We start from the raw sequence: 12774 nt of genomic DNA, 5'->3' as shown, positions 1-12774 counted from the left end.
ATATGTGACATATTTTTATATATATATATATATATATATATATATATATATATACATATATATATAATTAGAATATAAGTGGGATGAAGTGGGATGTTCTAGTATATATTTGTATCTCTATTAAATTCAATATTTATTTAAAGTCAGTAAAATTTTTAAATTACATTACATTACATTATTAAAATTATTGTTTTAAAACTGAAAACAGAATTTTAGGATTCTGCTCTATTTTGGGGTCACTAATAAAAAAACAAGTACTATAATAAAATACATAATATACAATTTTAGTAAAAATATATGCTGAAATGATGCCATGTTCATTTGTATAAATGCCAATGACCGATTGCCACTAATTACACTGGTCATTATTCACCATTGTCTCCCATTCCACCCATGATAAACCTCAAGCTGAACTGGAATCAGCTGGAACACTCATGACTATTAGCACCAGCATTCAGTGTTTATGAATGGACAACGGCCCATTACGCTCACCACACTAAGCAGCCAGGCAGATAATCACCTTATGTTTCCTCTGTGGGAGATCTAGTCTGCTCCGTCGGCTCGGGGTCACAGCATGGGCGCCATTGTCTGCTGGAACTACTAGCGCTAGCAGTATTCACTGTCGCTCTGTATATAATATCATGTTCCTGCTGTGTCATAGGCCATATTGATCTTACATCCACAGTGTGTCCCACTTTTTTCTTTTTCTTTTGTGTCCTTCTAGTCTTATATTGTGTCCCTCTAGTATAGTCTTATATATTCTCACTGAAAAAGTGAGAAATAAATGTAGAATTCTATTTATTGTATTGTCTTAAAGTCTAAATTTAAAATTTAACAAACTGTATATCTGTCACTCACATTCTATGTCAAATTAAATAAATATAAATATATAGTTATATACTCTAGGTATCACCTAGAGCTAATATATTGAACTGGAAAACCTATAATTTTTCACATTTTTCTATTTCCCCGCCCCCCTCAAAAAAAAAAAAAAAAAAAAGAAAGAAAAGAAGATAATATTTAAAATATATAAGTTTTGGATATAAGTATATTTAAGTTGTATATTTTAAGTATATATCAAATTCTTTTTTAGTATATATTTATATCTTTATTGCATAAAATATTTCAGTAATATATACAGTTAAATTATTAAATTATATTTATTAAATCTCTTTAAACCTGAAAACACAAAATTTTAGGATTCTAGGTTTTTTATATAAATATATTTTTATATATTTAAATATAGAAACAAAAACAATTTTAGGATTCTATTTTTAGGACATCAGTTGATTTCTAGGACTAATCAATTAAACAAATTCTGTCAATGACCAATGACCATGACAACAAAATTAAAGAAATTCATGTTGTCTTCTTTGATTGCTTTCCTAAGTATGATGCTGAATTGCTGATGCCTTTAAATACACTTGAAACAAATCGCCCTGGTCCACCCCTGCTCTTATGACTAGAAAATAAAGTTTATTTTAAGTTGTGAAAATGGCCCTGCCAATGAGAAGTTTCATTTATTGATTTGTGGAGGCTCTTGAGTTCACTGGTGGTCACATATGATGCCGTGCTCACCCTGAGCCGACCAGTGGGGTCGTTATTTAAAGTGCTCGTCTGTAATGATCGGCCACAATGGGTTATTATTAAAGTTGACACTCGGCTAGCCGTTGGCGAAAGATGCTTAATTTGTCTCGTTCGTCAGTTTCGCTGCAGTCAAGGGCAGGTTCTCGAGCCTCGATTGTTTGTATTAAACACGATTGCGCCTATCCATCACCGTGTCAACGAGGAACCTGTAACCGGTGCCAAATGCAGGCCAGGGATATTTTCATGTGCGGGGAATAGAAGCAGCATCCTCACATGTGATTATGTCTCATATACAAGGGCTGGCAGCAGCTGTGAAACTAGTATTAGAAGGAAGGTAGGAGGAGAAGGCAATGGAGGTGTGTGTATGTGTGCGATTGTGTGTGTGTGTCGGTTTAGTGGTGAGGCATTCCGTGGGTGGGCTGTTGAATCCAGCTGGATATAGTGGGCTGGAGAGCTACAGAGCCCTGGATCTCGCTCTCTCTCTCTCTCTCTGTCTTTCTACTTTTGGTTCTCACATTCATGTTCACACATGCACATAGGCATTGCTGCAGAGTCCCCCTCTCCTTTCTCTTTGGGTGTAGACTTTGCTGTAGCATCACACTTGAATTGGACTTCACAAAGTTGAGGGCGAAGTCTGTCACTTTTGGATCTGAGTGAGGGGGGATAACTTGTGACGTGTCTACTTTTGCGCTTAGAAGGTGGAGAAGCAAAGATAGTAGAACGTTTTCTTGTAGAGTTGGATCACATTGAATTCATTTCTCTATCATCTGCTTTTCTTCTGAAGGAAAAGTGTGCCAGTGTTCTTCTGGTTCGCGGAGCCAGCAAAGACGTCAAGAACTACCGAGGACAAACGCCCTTTCAGGTACATCAATGTTTCTTTGCTTGGCTACTTTTTAATAACTGAAAACTATTTTATTTTTTCAAATAAGCTTGATCATGGAAGTTTAGTCAATTTTGTTGGTTTAGTGTTAAAAAATTACCACAACCCTGAGCACTGAATTAACTTGCGTCTCTTTGTTGTTCTGTCGAGCAGAGTTCTTAATTAATTAGACACAATGCCACACAAAAGCACAGGCATTATGTAAGACAGCATTCAAAGAACAATGAGTGAGCGTGAGGGTAATTAATCATTTTATTATATTTGTTTGCATGGGCTTTTGGTATCTTCAGATAATTAGGAGTTAGATTTTAGAGAGGGGAAATAATGAACATCAAATCAATTGAAATTAGCTAGTAATTGCTTTTTTTCCCTAGAAAAATCTCTGGTTATTTTGTTTGCTTACTTAAAGAGTTTCTTTCTCAAATGTCAGATTGTGACATTCAATAGCTTGTCTGACAGCAATGGACATGATCCAAGTCTGTGGCCATGGGCTGATGAGAGTGTTGCGTTTACTGTTCAGTGGCCTTCAATAATGGCTGTGACTGCAATGCCACTAGTCATTAGTGATTATTATTAGAAATATAGTTAAAGCTGAAGTCATATTTGTGCCAATAGTCATTAGTCTGTATTATTAGAATTATAGCCAAAACCGAAGTAATTTTTATGCCAATAGTCATTAGTGCATATTGTCACAAACATTGGCAAAGTTTGACTGGGAAATTAAACGATTTTCTGACAGAAACCTATTAACTCGAACATGCCTTGAAAATGGGATACTTAACCCAAAAATGAAAATTCTGTCATCATTTACTCACTTTCAAGTTCTTCCAAAACTGTTCGAGTTTGTTTCTTTCTGTTGTGCACATAAGACAAACTGGTCTCTGTAACACCGTTTTTACGTACCTTACTGCACGTTTCGCCGCAGTTTCAAAGAGAAATGTTCACTGAGTGGTGCTAAAACACGGGTTCAATAGGTGAACCCTGACACGTTTTTATTACGTTGATATAGGTATGTATTGCTCAGTGGTGGACGAAGTACACAAATCAAGTACTTGAGTAAAAGTATAGATACGTATAATAAAATATTACTCCAGTAAAAGTAAAAGTACTCAGTTTTCAATTTTACTCGAGTGAAAGTACAAAAGTACTTGATTTTTTATGTACTTAAGTAAAAAGTACTGATAGATGAATATTTATTTTGCAGTTTTATATAGGCTAAGTTTTACGTACCTTTCTGTACGTTTCGCCGCAGTTTCAATGAGAAATGTCCACTGAGTGGCACTAAAACACAGGTTCAATACGTGAACCCTGATTTTTTTATTACGTTGCTTCAGGTACGTATTGCGGCGGTTCAGAATTCAAATATATGGGGACTGTCGCTAAAAGTTAATGCTCTATCGTGTTGGAAATATGCCCTACGCCAAACCCAACCCTAAACCTACCCGATAGTGTTAACAAATGCAAAACTGATATAAAAACACATTTGTTGATGAAACCGTGCCATTTGAACTTCTTTAAATGCAGATTTGAGCTGTTTTGTCAAATTGTAGTTACACGGGAATTCGAACCGGAGCTCCTCGCCTCTCAAGTACATCTCTGTACTCCATGAGCTACCGAACAATCCTACCGTTCTAACATTCCTAACATTCAAAAGTATCAGTTTTCAAATCTCCCAGCATATTCAAATTGTTTTGAAGTCATAACATAATATTCTAAAAGTAATTGTGTGAAAATTGCACTTTATTAATCGAAACTTATTTATTAAATTTGTGTGAAAAGGAATAAAAGGTGTCTGAGTTTTACTGCCTCTAGTGTTCATTTCTTTTGGAAACTGCAAAAAGGAATAAAAGGTGTCAGAGTTTTACTGCCTCTAGTGTTCATTTCTTTTGGAAACTGCAGTGATATGTACTTGTACGTCTCGCAAAAAAGTACCCCCAGGTACGTTTTTGCCATGAGACCAGGTAGACATAAGAAGATATTTTGAAGAACGTTGGTAACCAGTTGATGGTAGCCATTGACTTTCATAGTATGGAAAAAAAATACTATGGAAGTCAATGGCTGCCATCAACTGTTTGGTTACCAACATTCTTCATAATATTCTTTTGTGCTCAACAGAAGAAAGAAACTCAGAATTATCATTTTGGGGTGAACTACACTTAAGAAAAGTCTATACATATTTTAACGTCAACCTACCAATTGAACATACTCCATACTCTTTCACAAAGGGCCCTATTTTAACTATCTAAGCACATGGTCTAAAGCGCACGGCGCAATTGCGCTTGGGGCGTGTCCGAATCCACTTTTGCTAGTTTAAGGATGGGAAAAATGGTCAGCGCGTCAGTCTATGTCAGTTGCCTCAAAATAGCAAAGCGCCAGCAATGCGCCTGGACACACCTTGTTTTCAGACCAGCACGCCCATGAGCGCACAAACGGGCACAAATATATTTGCTATTTAAACAACGTAGCGCAGGACGTGAAAATGACAACTGCGTTGGGCTGAAACTTACGGTGGCCGTGAAACTAGCAAAAAATACTTGCGTCGCGCCTGGTGCCGCATTGCACCAGGTCTATGATAGGGCCCAATAAGTCTGTTAGAGTCGCTGTTTGAGGAATATTTACCACCTTGTGTTATTATATACCAGTCAGCATTTGTCAAGCAAAACTTCAAGTATGACCAATCAGGTTAAACGGAGACAGATTAAATCATTTAAATAAATTGTAATTTTGAGTTCTTAACACTTAGACTACTAACTTGAAAAGTTTTGCTGCTAAGTAATTAAATATACCTGTTTTGAGTTATGATGCCAAAACATGTTATTTTTTTTGTTATGTTAAATTATGATAACCTGAATGCTTTATTAATGACAACATTATGGTTTACAGTATAGTTATTAGAGCTTATTATTAGAAATATATTTAAAATTGAATCATTTTTGTGCCAACAGTTATTAGTGCAGAACAAGAGTAGAATGAATTCCTGTTAAATTTTAAACATTTATGCATTAAGCAGAACTTTTATTAATTTAGCAAAAACATAACAATTTATGAACAATTCACTTTTTCTTGTGTTTCATGAAGTGATTCCAGTGATTGTTTTCAAACAGGTTTCTCAAAAACTCAATTGGTTGGATTGCCCCACCCATTCCAAACAGATAGCCACGCCCTATACTCATGCCATTCGTTGAGCCACTGTTGCTGGGTTAGTCTGGCCGGAAACCTTCAACGAACAAACTTCAATGTTTTGAATACAGTGCAGAGACACAGTGTTTACACTTTCCAGGGGAAGCAAGCTACAAATGATGTACTTGCAGCTCAAATAAAAGTACTGAAAAAATGACACACATACACTTTACAGGATACAGGTGATATAGGAGCTTATAATATTTCATGTATATGATTGATTTTACATTGTGATATATTATAATAGGATTTTTTTCAGATCTAATCTTTTAAGTACCCACTTCTAATTAAATTTTTTTTTATTATTTTGAGTTCAGTTGCTATTAAAATAACATAATCCTAACCCATAATCCCTACCCCTCATATTACTATCATAATGAAGTGAATTATTAAAGCTTTTAAGCAAATGCAGATAGCAAAATAACATGTACAGTAAACCCTTTAATAGCAAACACGCCAACATCAATACTGTACTAAAACACCCACATAATGACAGCTTAACCCTTTTGTAATGCATCCTCCTTGACAGAAATCTCCGTATCCTTTTTGCTCTTCGCCACATCTATCACATTGCATTTTAATTCATAGTTTGATTTCAGTGCACAGACCTGTTCATCCAGCAAAAGCTTTTTTGACAATGTAGCATTTAACTTTTATGGTATTTTTTTAGTTCATGGTTATAGTTTAAACACCTTTTCTGTTTTTCGACGCATTATACAGAAAGGAAAAAATAATTGGTTTGAATGTATGCCTTTACAGTACTGAAATATATGTTGTTGTTGTACAGTAAACCCTTTAATAGCAAACACGCCAACATCAATACTGTACTAAAACACCCACATAATGACAGCTTAACCCTTTTGTAATGCATCCTCCTTGACAGAAATCTCCGTATCCTTTTTGCTCTTCGCCACATCTATCACATTGCATTTTAATTCATAGTTTGATTTCAGTGCACAGACCTGTTCATCTGCTGGAAGCTTTTTTGACAATGTAGCATTTAACTTTTATGGTATTTTTTTAGTTCATGGTTATAGTTTAAATACCTTTTCTGTTTTTCGACGCATTATACAGAAAGGAAAAAATAATTGGTTTGAATGTATGCATTTACAGTACTGAAATATATGTTGTTGTTTGTGCCTCAAGGAAAACTGTGGCTTTTATTAGCAAGATGGCACATATCGCAACAGTAATCCAATGGCAAACCTCCAAAATCATTCAAATAGAGCTGAGATCATTAGTTTTGCAGTCGGCTGTACAGTCAAGCGCATCAAGCCAAACATTAGCTACACTTGCTGCTACATTTAGTGTTCATGGCTGGCCTCGTTGTGCTAGCTGCTCAGTTTACAACCTCTAAAGCTTTGAACTGACCCTGCTCACTCCAAACCTGATGTAGGAGTGAAGTGTTTATGTAATGTACATATCAGTGCTCTCCTGATGCGTTGTTTAATGCGCTGTATTATTCATCTCATGCTGCTAAAATCATATTTCACGCCCCGGCGATCGTTCGATTACAACTCATTTAAGCAGCTCATGAAACTTCAGGCTCTCCGCTGGAACGCTCCGATCCGCCTGGTTAAACAGGACTTTTCCCTGGCAAAATCGAATATGTGCTGAGCAAATTGTATTACCGTTACCCTTTTATTCTAAGAATGATGATACGGGTCAACGGCAAACCGAAATGTTATGGTTCTTACTCAACAGTGTGTGCTTTCGTACGTCTGACCACCCAAAACTGCTTGTGTAAATTTATTTAACAGTGCAACAAATTTCTTGACCTTTTTGTTTCAGAATTAGGCCTTACTGTGCCAATTGACTTACCTTTCTGTTGTTTTTTTTATATTTAATTAATCTAACTTTAGCTCTAAGCTGCAGCAAGCACTGTATTTCTTTAGAACAGGAATGCAGTTCTTTTCAAGCTCATTATGTAAATCTAAGCAACTAATTTAGTGTAATGTGAATGAAGTCTGTGTTTTATCACTCTTAGGAATACACTAGTCCAAAACCCACAAGAGTAATGGTTTACTGTGCCTTTGTGCACCATTTAAAACCCAGTTTTGTTCTCATGACCAGACTTGGTGACCAGACTGATGTGTAAATTATAGATCTTATAATAGACTGCGTAACTTTTTAAAGGGTGGTAAAATTAAAGCCATTAAATAGAAATTAACCTCTGCTGAATGGGTAGTCGTGCTATTTAAACTTTGTTTGTTTCATTGCTGTGAAGACCCTTTTGAGGATACATTAAGCTTTGCTGGGAGTAGTTCACCAAAAAATTTAAATTCTGTTATTTATTCACCCTCCAGTTGTTCCAAACCTGTATGACTTTTTTTTTTTAATCTTGAAATGCAAAAGGAGATATTAGGCAGTAAGTTCATGCTGCACTGTATTATGGTATTTATACAAACGTTAAAAATTTTGGGGTCAGATATTTGGGGTTGGGGTTGGGGTAAGATTTTTTTTTTTTATGAATACTTTTATTTAGTAAGGACACATTAAATTGATCAAAAGTAACAGTAAAGACTTTTATAATGTTACAAAAGTTGTTCTGTCCTTATACTACCAGTAATTAGTTTATTTTATGCAGCCTCAACCAAAAAAAAAAAAAAATAATAATATTAATAATTGTTGAACACAAGCCAGTAATTAATCTAATATGCCATATGTTTTTTTTTTAAAGGTGGCAATAATTGCTGGAAATTTTGAGCTTGCGGAAATCATAAAGAATCACAAAGACGCTGATATTGGTAAGTGGGATAAACTCACCTTTCTTTGATGTTTGTGAAAACCACCTTATATCCTAATTTTTTATGAATTCCAGAAATTCTGAGTTTTTGTCCCAACCATTCACATTTGCATTTAGCAACAGAATATTTAGTTGCTGGGTTGCCCTGCCCACAGTGACATTTCATTGGTCCAAAATCCTGCTCCCAAAAATGTTAAAGTTTTTTTATCTGCTGCACATAAGCATTAACACATGGTTGCAGTGCAATGTAAAGCAGGATATAAATTGTTAAACATATGCAGGAAAGCCCAATCCAATCACAATTCTGTACACAAGTAGATATTAAAAAGTGCACACATTACAATGATATCATCACTGTTGGGTGTTTTGAATGCTAAAGTATCAATGGAACAAAAATAGACTCTAGACAATTATCTACAGAACAACATTTTAATCAAGTCATTGTATGGTTCATGCTGAATTAATTGTTGGGGAATTCTTTTTGGAGGAGTATCAATATTGCCTTGTTCTGATTGGCTGTGATTGTGTTGTGTCATGCGACTTTCAGTTTGGATGAATAAATTACATTTTGCTAGAAACTTGTCACATTGTGTCACGCCAGGTTAGGCCACAGTGTTATGAACACCTCTAAGTTCTTCATTATACTGAAAATGAGCATGACCAAATAATTTAAAATGCCATTCCTCTGCAAAATGTCCCGAGAAAAGTGTAATATTTGCTAAAGGCTAACATAAGCTAAAATGGGCTTCCTCTATTGTTTCCAGTGACACAACAGACACCGTCTCCAGCGGTTCCCATAATTATGCAGTGTTATAATGCTGGGCCTCAGCAATTTGTGCCTCTAGGGCTCCTGAAGTGGCTCACTTTAACTTATAATTGTGCATTTGAACCTTAAGTGAATATACAAGGTCTGTTTGCTGTTTTGGGGGTCATTTTTCAGTTATTTTGCATATGAGCAAATCTAGTTTTCATATATCATGCATGTATTATATATATATATATATATATATATATATATATATATATATTCCTGTGAAGTCTTACTGTATATAATACAGAAAAAAATGTCATGATTATGTGTATTCGGCAAAATATCTTGGCCATAAACAGATGACAAATTATTTTTTTTTTACCTCGCGTGGCACTCTACTCCCACAACCCTAACACATGTAGCAGATGTCAGTATTAATTTACCAAAAGTAAAATGCATCCGTATATTTTTCTGACACTCTCAGCCACACTCTGAGGAATCCAGTGATTGAATGTGCTCGTTTCAATTAACGGACCGCATAATCATGTGCCTCATTAAAGCTAGGAAAGGCACAACAGATTTAATTAATCATTAGACATCATTAAACGAAAGGATTTGGATGAAATTAAATCTGTTCTGGGTAAATAAGACTTTGAAGGTTTTCACATGCCACGGATGAGTCTGTATATAATGTAGAGTGGAGATAACATGACATAAATAACTCATTTACATATTAATTATTAATGACATCCATTTTGCATGTAAATTTTCACAGTGTTCCGCATATAACATGTGCGTTATGCTTTATAAATTAGGATATTACTGATATTTGTTTGGCCCTGAAGGTTATGTGCACAGGCATTGCTGATTGTCGTTGCACCCTATAGATGATTTCATGCGCCGAACCCAAGAGTGCATCTAGAGAGAGAGCGTTACTCAGTGGAGCTGACCTACATAAGCTACAGTCCTTACAGGAAGAGGAGACTCATCCATATACACGCACACTTGCACACCAGCAGAATTCCTACTATTTCCTGTACTGAATTTAGGCCATTATCAAGTCCTAGGTTTTTTTTCCGATCAGAATTGTCACGTTCAAGTTTTTTTGTCACATTTGTCCTGGTTTTTCTGGCCTGCAATGCTAATCTTCATCTCACCGACGTGCCATACAATTGTTAACCTGCTTATTGAATGACATTGAGTGACTTTGATTGCTTTGTCAGTTCATTTTCCCTCTGTATTAATGTAAAATTGAAAAGTGGGATAACGTTTCCAGGACTATACTCTTAAAAATAAAGGTTCTTTATTGGCATCGATGGTTCCATGAAGAACCTTTAACATCCATGGAACCTTTCCATTGCACAAAAGTTTCTTTTTAGAGGAAGAAGGTTCTCAGGGTTTCTGCAGGTCTTTACAGTTTGTGTTTTCACAAATTAAGGCCTTAAAAGGTCTTAAATCGGAGCAGAAGGTCTTAAATTCATAAAGTCATGGCATTAAATCTTACATGCACTGTAAATCTTCCTCAGGGTTTTTGTTTTGATTTCCAATTAAAATATCTAAACATCCTTAAATCAAGATACATTTACTTGAGATGCAAACTGAACATATGAAGTCTTGTTTTCTGAGAAATGGAAGGAATTTTAATAAGTATATGCTTAAAACAAGAACAAATGTCTGTCAATAACTATCAAGTTTCCATCACCCTGTTTTTTTATGCACATTTTGAAGTATCGCATCAGATTCTCCAAATTTCGGAATTTTTTTGACTTGTGCGAAATGAGTTAATGCGAATAATGAGAGATGGAAACGCATTTGCCAAATAAATTGATCCATGCACATTAAAAAAAGTCATGCGACTTTGCATGGATGGACGGGATAACTTGACTAACCAGTAGACCAATCTCTTGCACAGCATCTCAAATGTTGTTTTGGTCGTTCTGCAGTGCCTGAGCCAAAGTCCGTCGTCAAAGTATTTCTGTATAATTGCCTCCCAGAACTGTCTTACATGACTGCGTTACCAAACAGCAGGCATCCACCTCCAAAAGCAATGACCGCATTTATTGTGTTTCGTCTGCTCACTCTGAGGCGCAAGTAATTTATTATTCAGTGGCTTCTCCGACTTTTAGTGATATTTCGTGCTAGTTTATCAGGAAGTGATGCTTTTGTTATTTTTGACTTGTTGGATGGAAACGGTGCTTTATTCATAAATGTTTTATGCAATATTCCAATTTTGCGCACAAGTTAAATTCACAAATTTGGATGGAAACATAGCTATTGGGGTATTAACTTGTTTTCTCTTTGAATTTGGTAGATTTTTCTGAGCCCAGTGGCAGATGTTTGTTTTTGTTTTAACCACAAACTCACTTCATTTTGATCAATTTCTCATAAAACTTATGACATTTTGCTTCTCAAGTAATTGGTTGATTTAAAAACCTTTGAACATTTGCACTGGAAAAAAGACAGAGATACAGAGGATGAACATCACTTTTTCTGCAGTCTGTTTTTCTGCAGAAGGTACAGTAAAAGTTATTTCAATATACTGTATTATTTTGTAAAAGTAATGGAGATCTGTAGAAAATGTTATTTTTAAACTTTGAAGTGCACTTAAGTACATTTAGAGACTATATTGACTTATTGTGTTCCATTCAATTTATTCCTTTCTTTTCTTTACCTGGTCATAAAAAGTCTTGAATTTACTTTAATAAAACCTGCAGAAACCCTGGTTCTTCAGATTATTAAAATGTACTTGACACTAAAAAAAGACCTGTTCCAAAAAACTGTTCTCTTAAAGGTTCTTTGGGGAACCTAAAATGCATCTTCAGTGGCATTTCTGCAAAAAACTAATTTTGGAACCTTTATTTTTAAGAGTGTAGCTGGAGAATAGAGCTGACCTGAAGTGAAGATGGAAGGCCTAGCATTACGTATTTTCTTTGCTACAGCTGTCAGGTTTTCCTTATACCTTTTGGTAACAGCTCTGACATAAACACAGAGATTCCATCAGCGGAATATGGGAATCAGCAGGCTTCTGAATGTTTCAATCTCACGCGAAAGGAACCTCTGACGGAACGAACCGGTTGGCCAGCTGTGTGCTGATATTGTTTTGATTGAACAATCTTCAATAGTTGCACAGTTTGCCATTCCGTCTAATGCGTCACTCAGGGAGGAAACTGGAACGGCTTGTTATTTTCATGCGCATAGTAGCAGGGGATCCGGTAATTACGTGTCACATGTTAGACCACTGCGGAGGGCACAGTGTCAGAGCTTTGATCTTCACAAATTCGAACCGATTGGGAAGGCTTTGCGTTTTTAAACTCCATCGAAATCCATTGGATTTTGTTTGTTTATGTGCTGCGTCCACCATGCCTATATGATTAAAACAAGCACTGTAGTTATGTATGTAAATGGACGTCCCATTTAATGCCGCCGGTGGTTGCCATGGTTCCCGGATCCACACAATAATTGGCTTAAGGGATGTGAGTTTGCCTTGTGTGCACTTGTCGCGGTTGAGAAGCCAAGGAGGTCTCAGAGCCTGGCTTATTATCGACTTACTCGTTAAAGCATATGAAATAGCGCCGATTTCAAAGAGCACTCAAATATTGTGTGAATTATGGAAAATATGCATGTATATGT

General features: G+C 35.8%; 1 protein-coding gene across 1 annotated transcript in view; it reads left to right on the top strand.

Moving 5' to 3' along the window:
* LOC107674946 (SH3 and multiple ankyrin repeat domains protein 2-like) overlaps positions 1-12774 on the top strand; it is a 99316-nt gene that overhangs the window by 24012 nt on the left and 62530 nt on the right. The window contains exons 10-11 of the mRNA XM_016469107.1: positions 2372-2449; positions 8328-8394. Coding sequence (XP_016324593.1) covers positions 2372-2449; positions 8328-8394 — 145 coding nt within the window. The remainder of the gene's footprint in view (positions 1-2371; positions 2450-8327; positions 8395-12774) is intronic.

Source organism: Sinocyclocheilus anshuiensis, unplaced genomic scaffold, assembly GCF_001515605.1.
Source record: "Sinocyclocheilus anshuiensis isolate Anshui unplaced genomic scaffold, SAMN03320099.WGS_v1.1 scaffold1065, whole genome shotgun sequence".
In the NCBI taxonomy this organism is placed as follows: Eukaryota; Metazoa; Chordata; class Actinopteri; order Cypriniformes; family Cyprinidae; genus Sinocyclocheilus; species Sinocyclocheilus anshuiensis.
The sequence above is the reverse complement of the archived record's forward strand: the minus strand, read 5'-3'. Positions and strand labels throughout refer to the sequence as shown.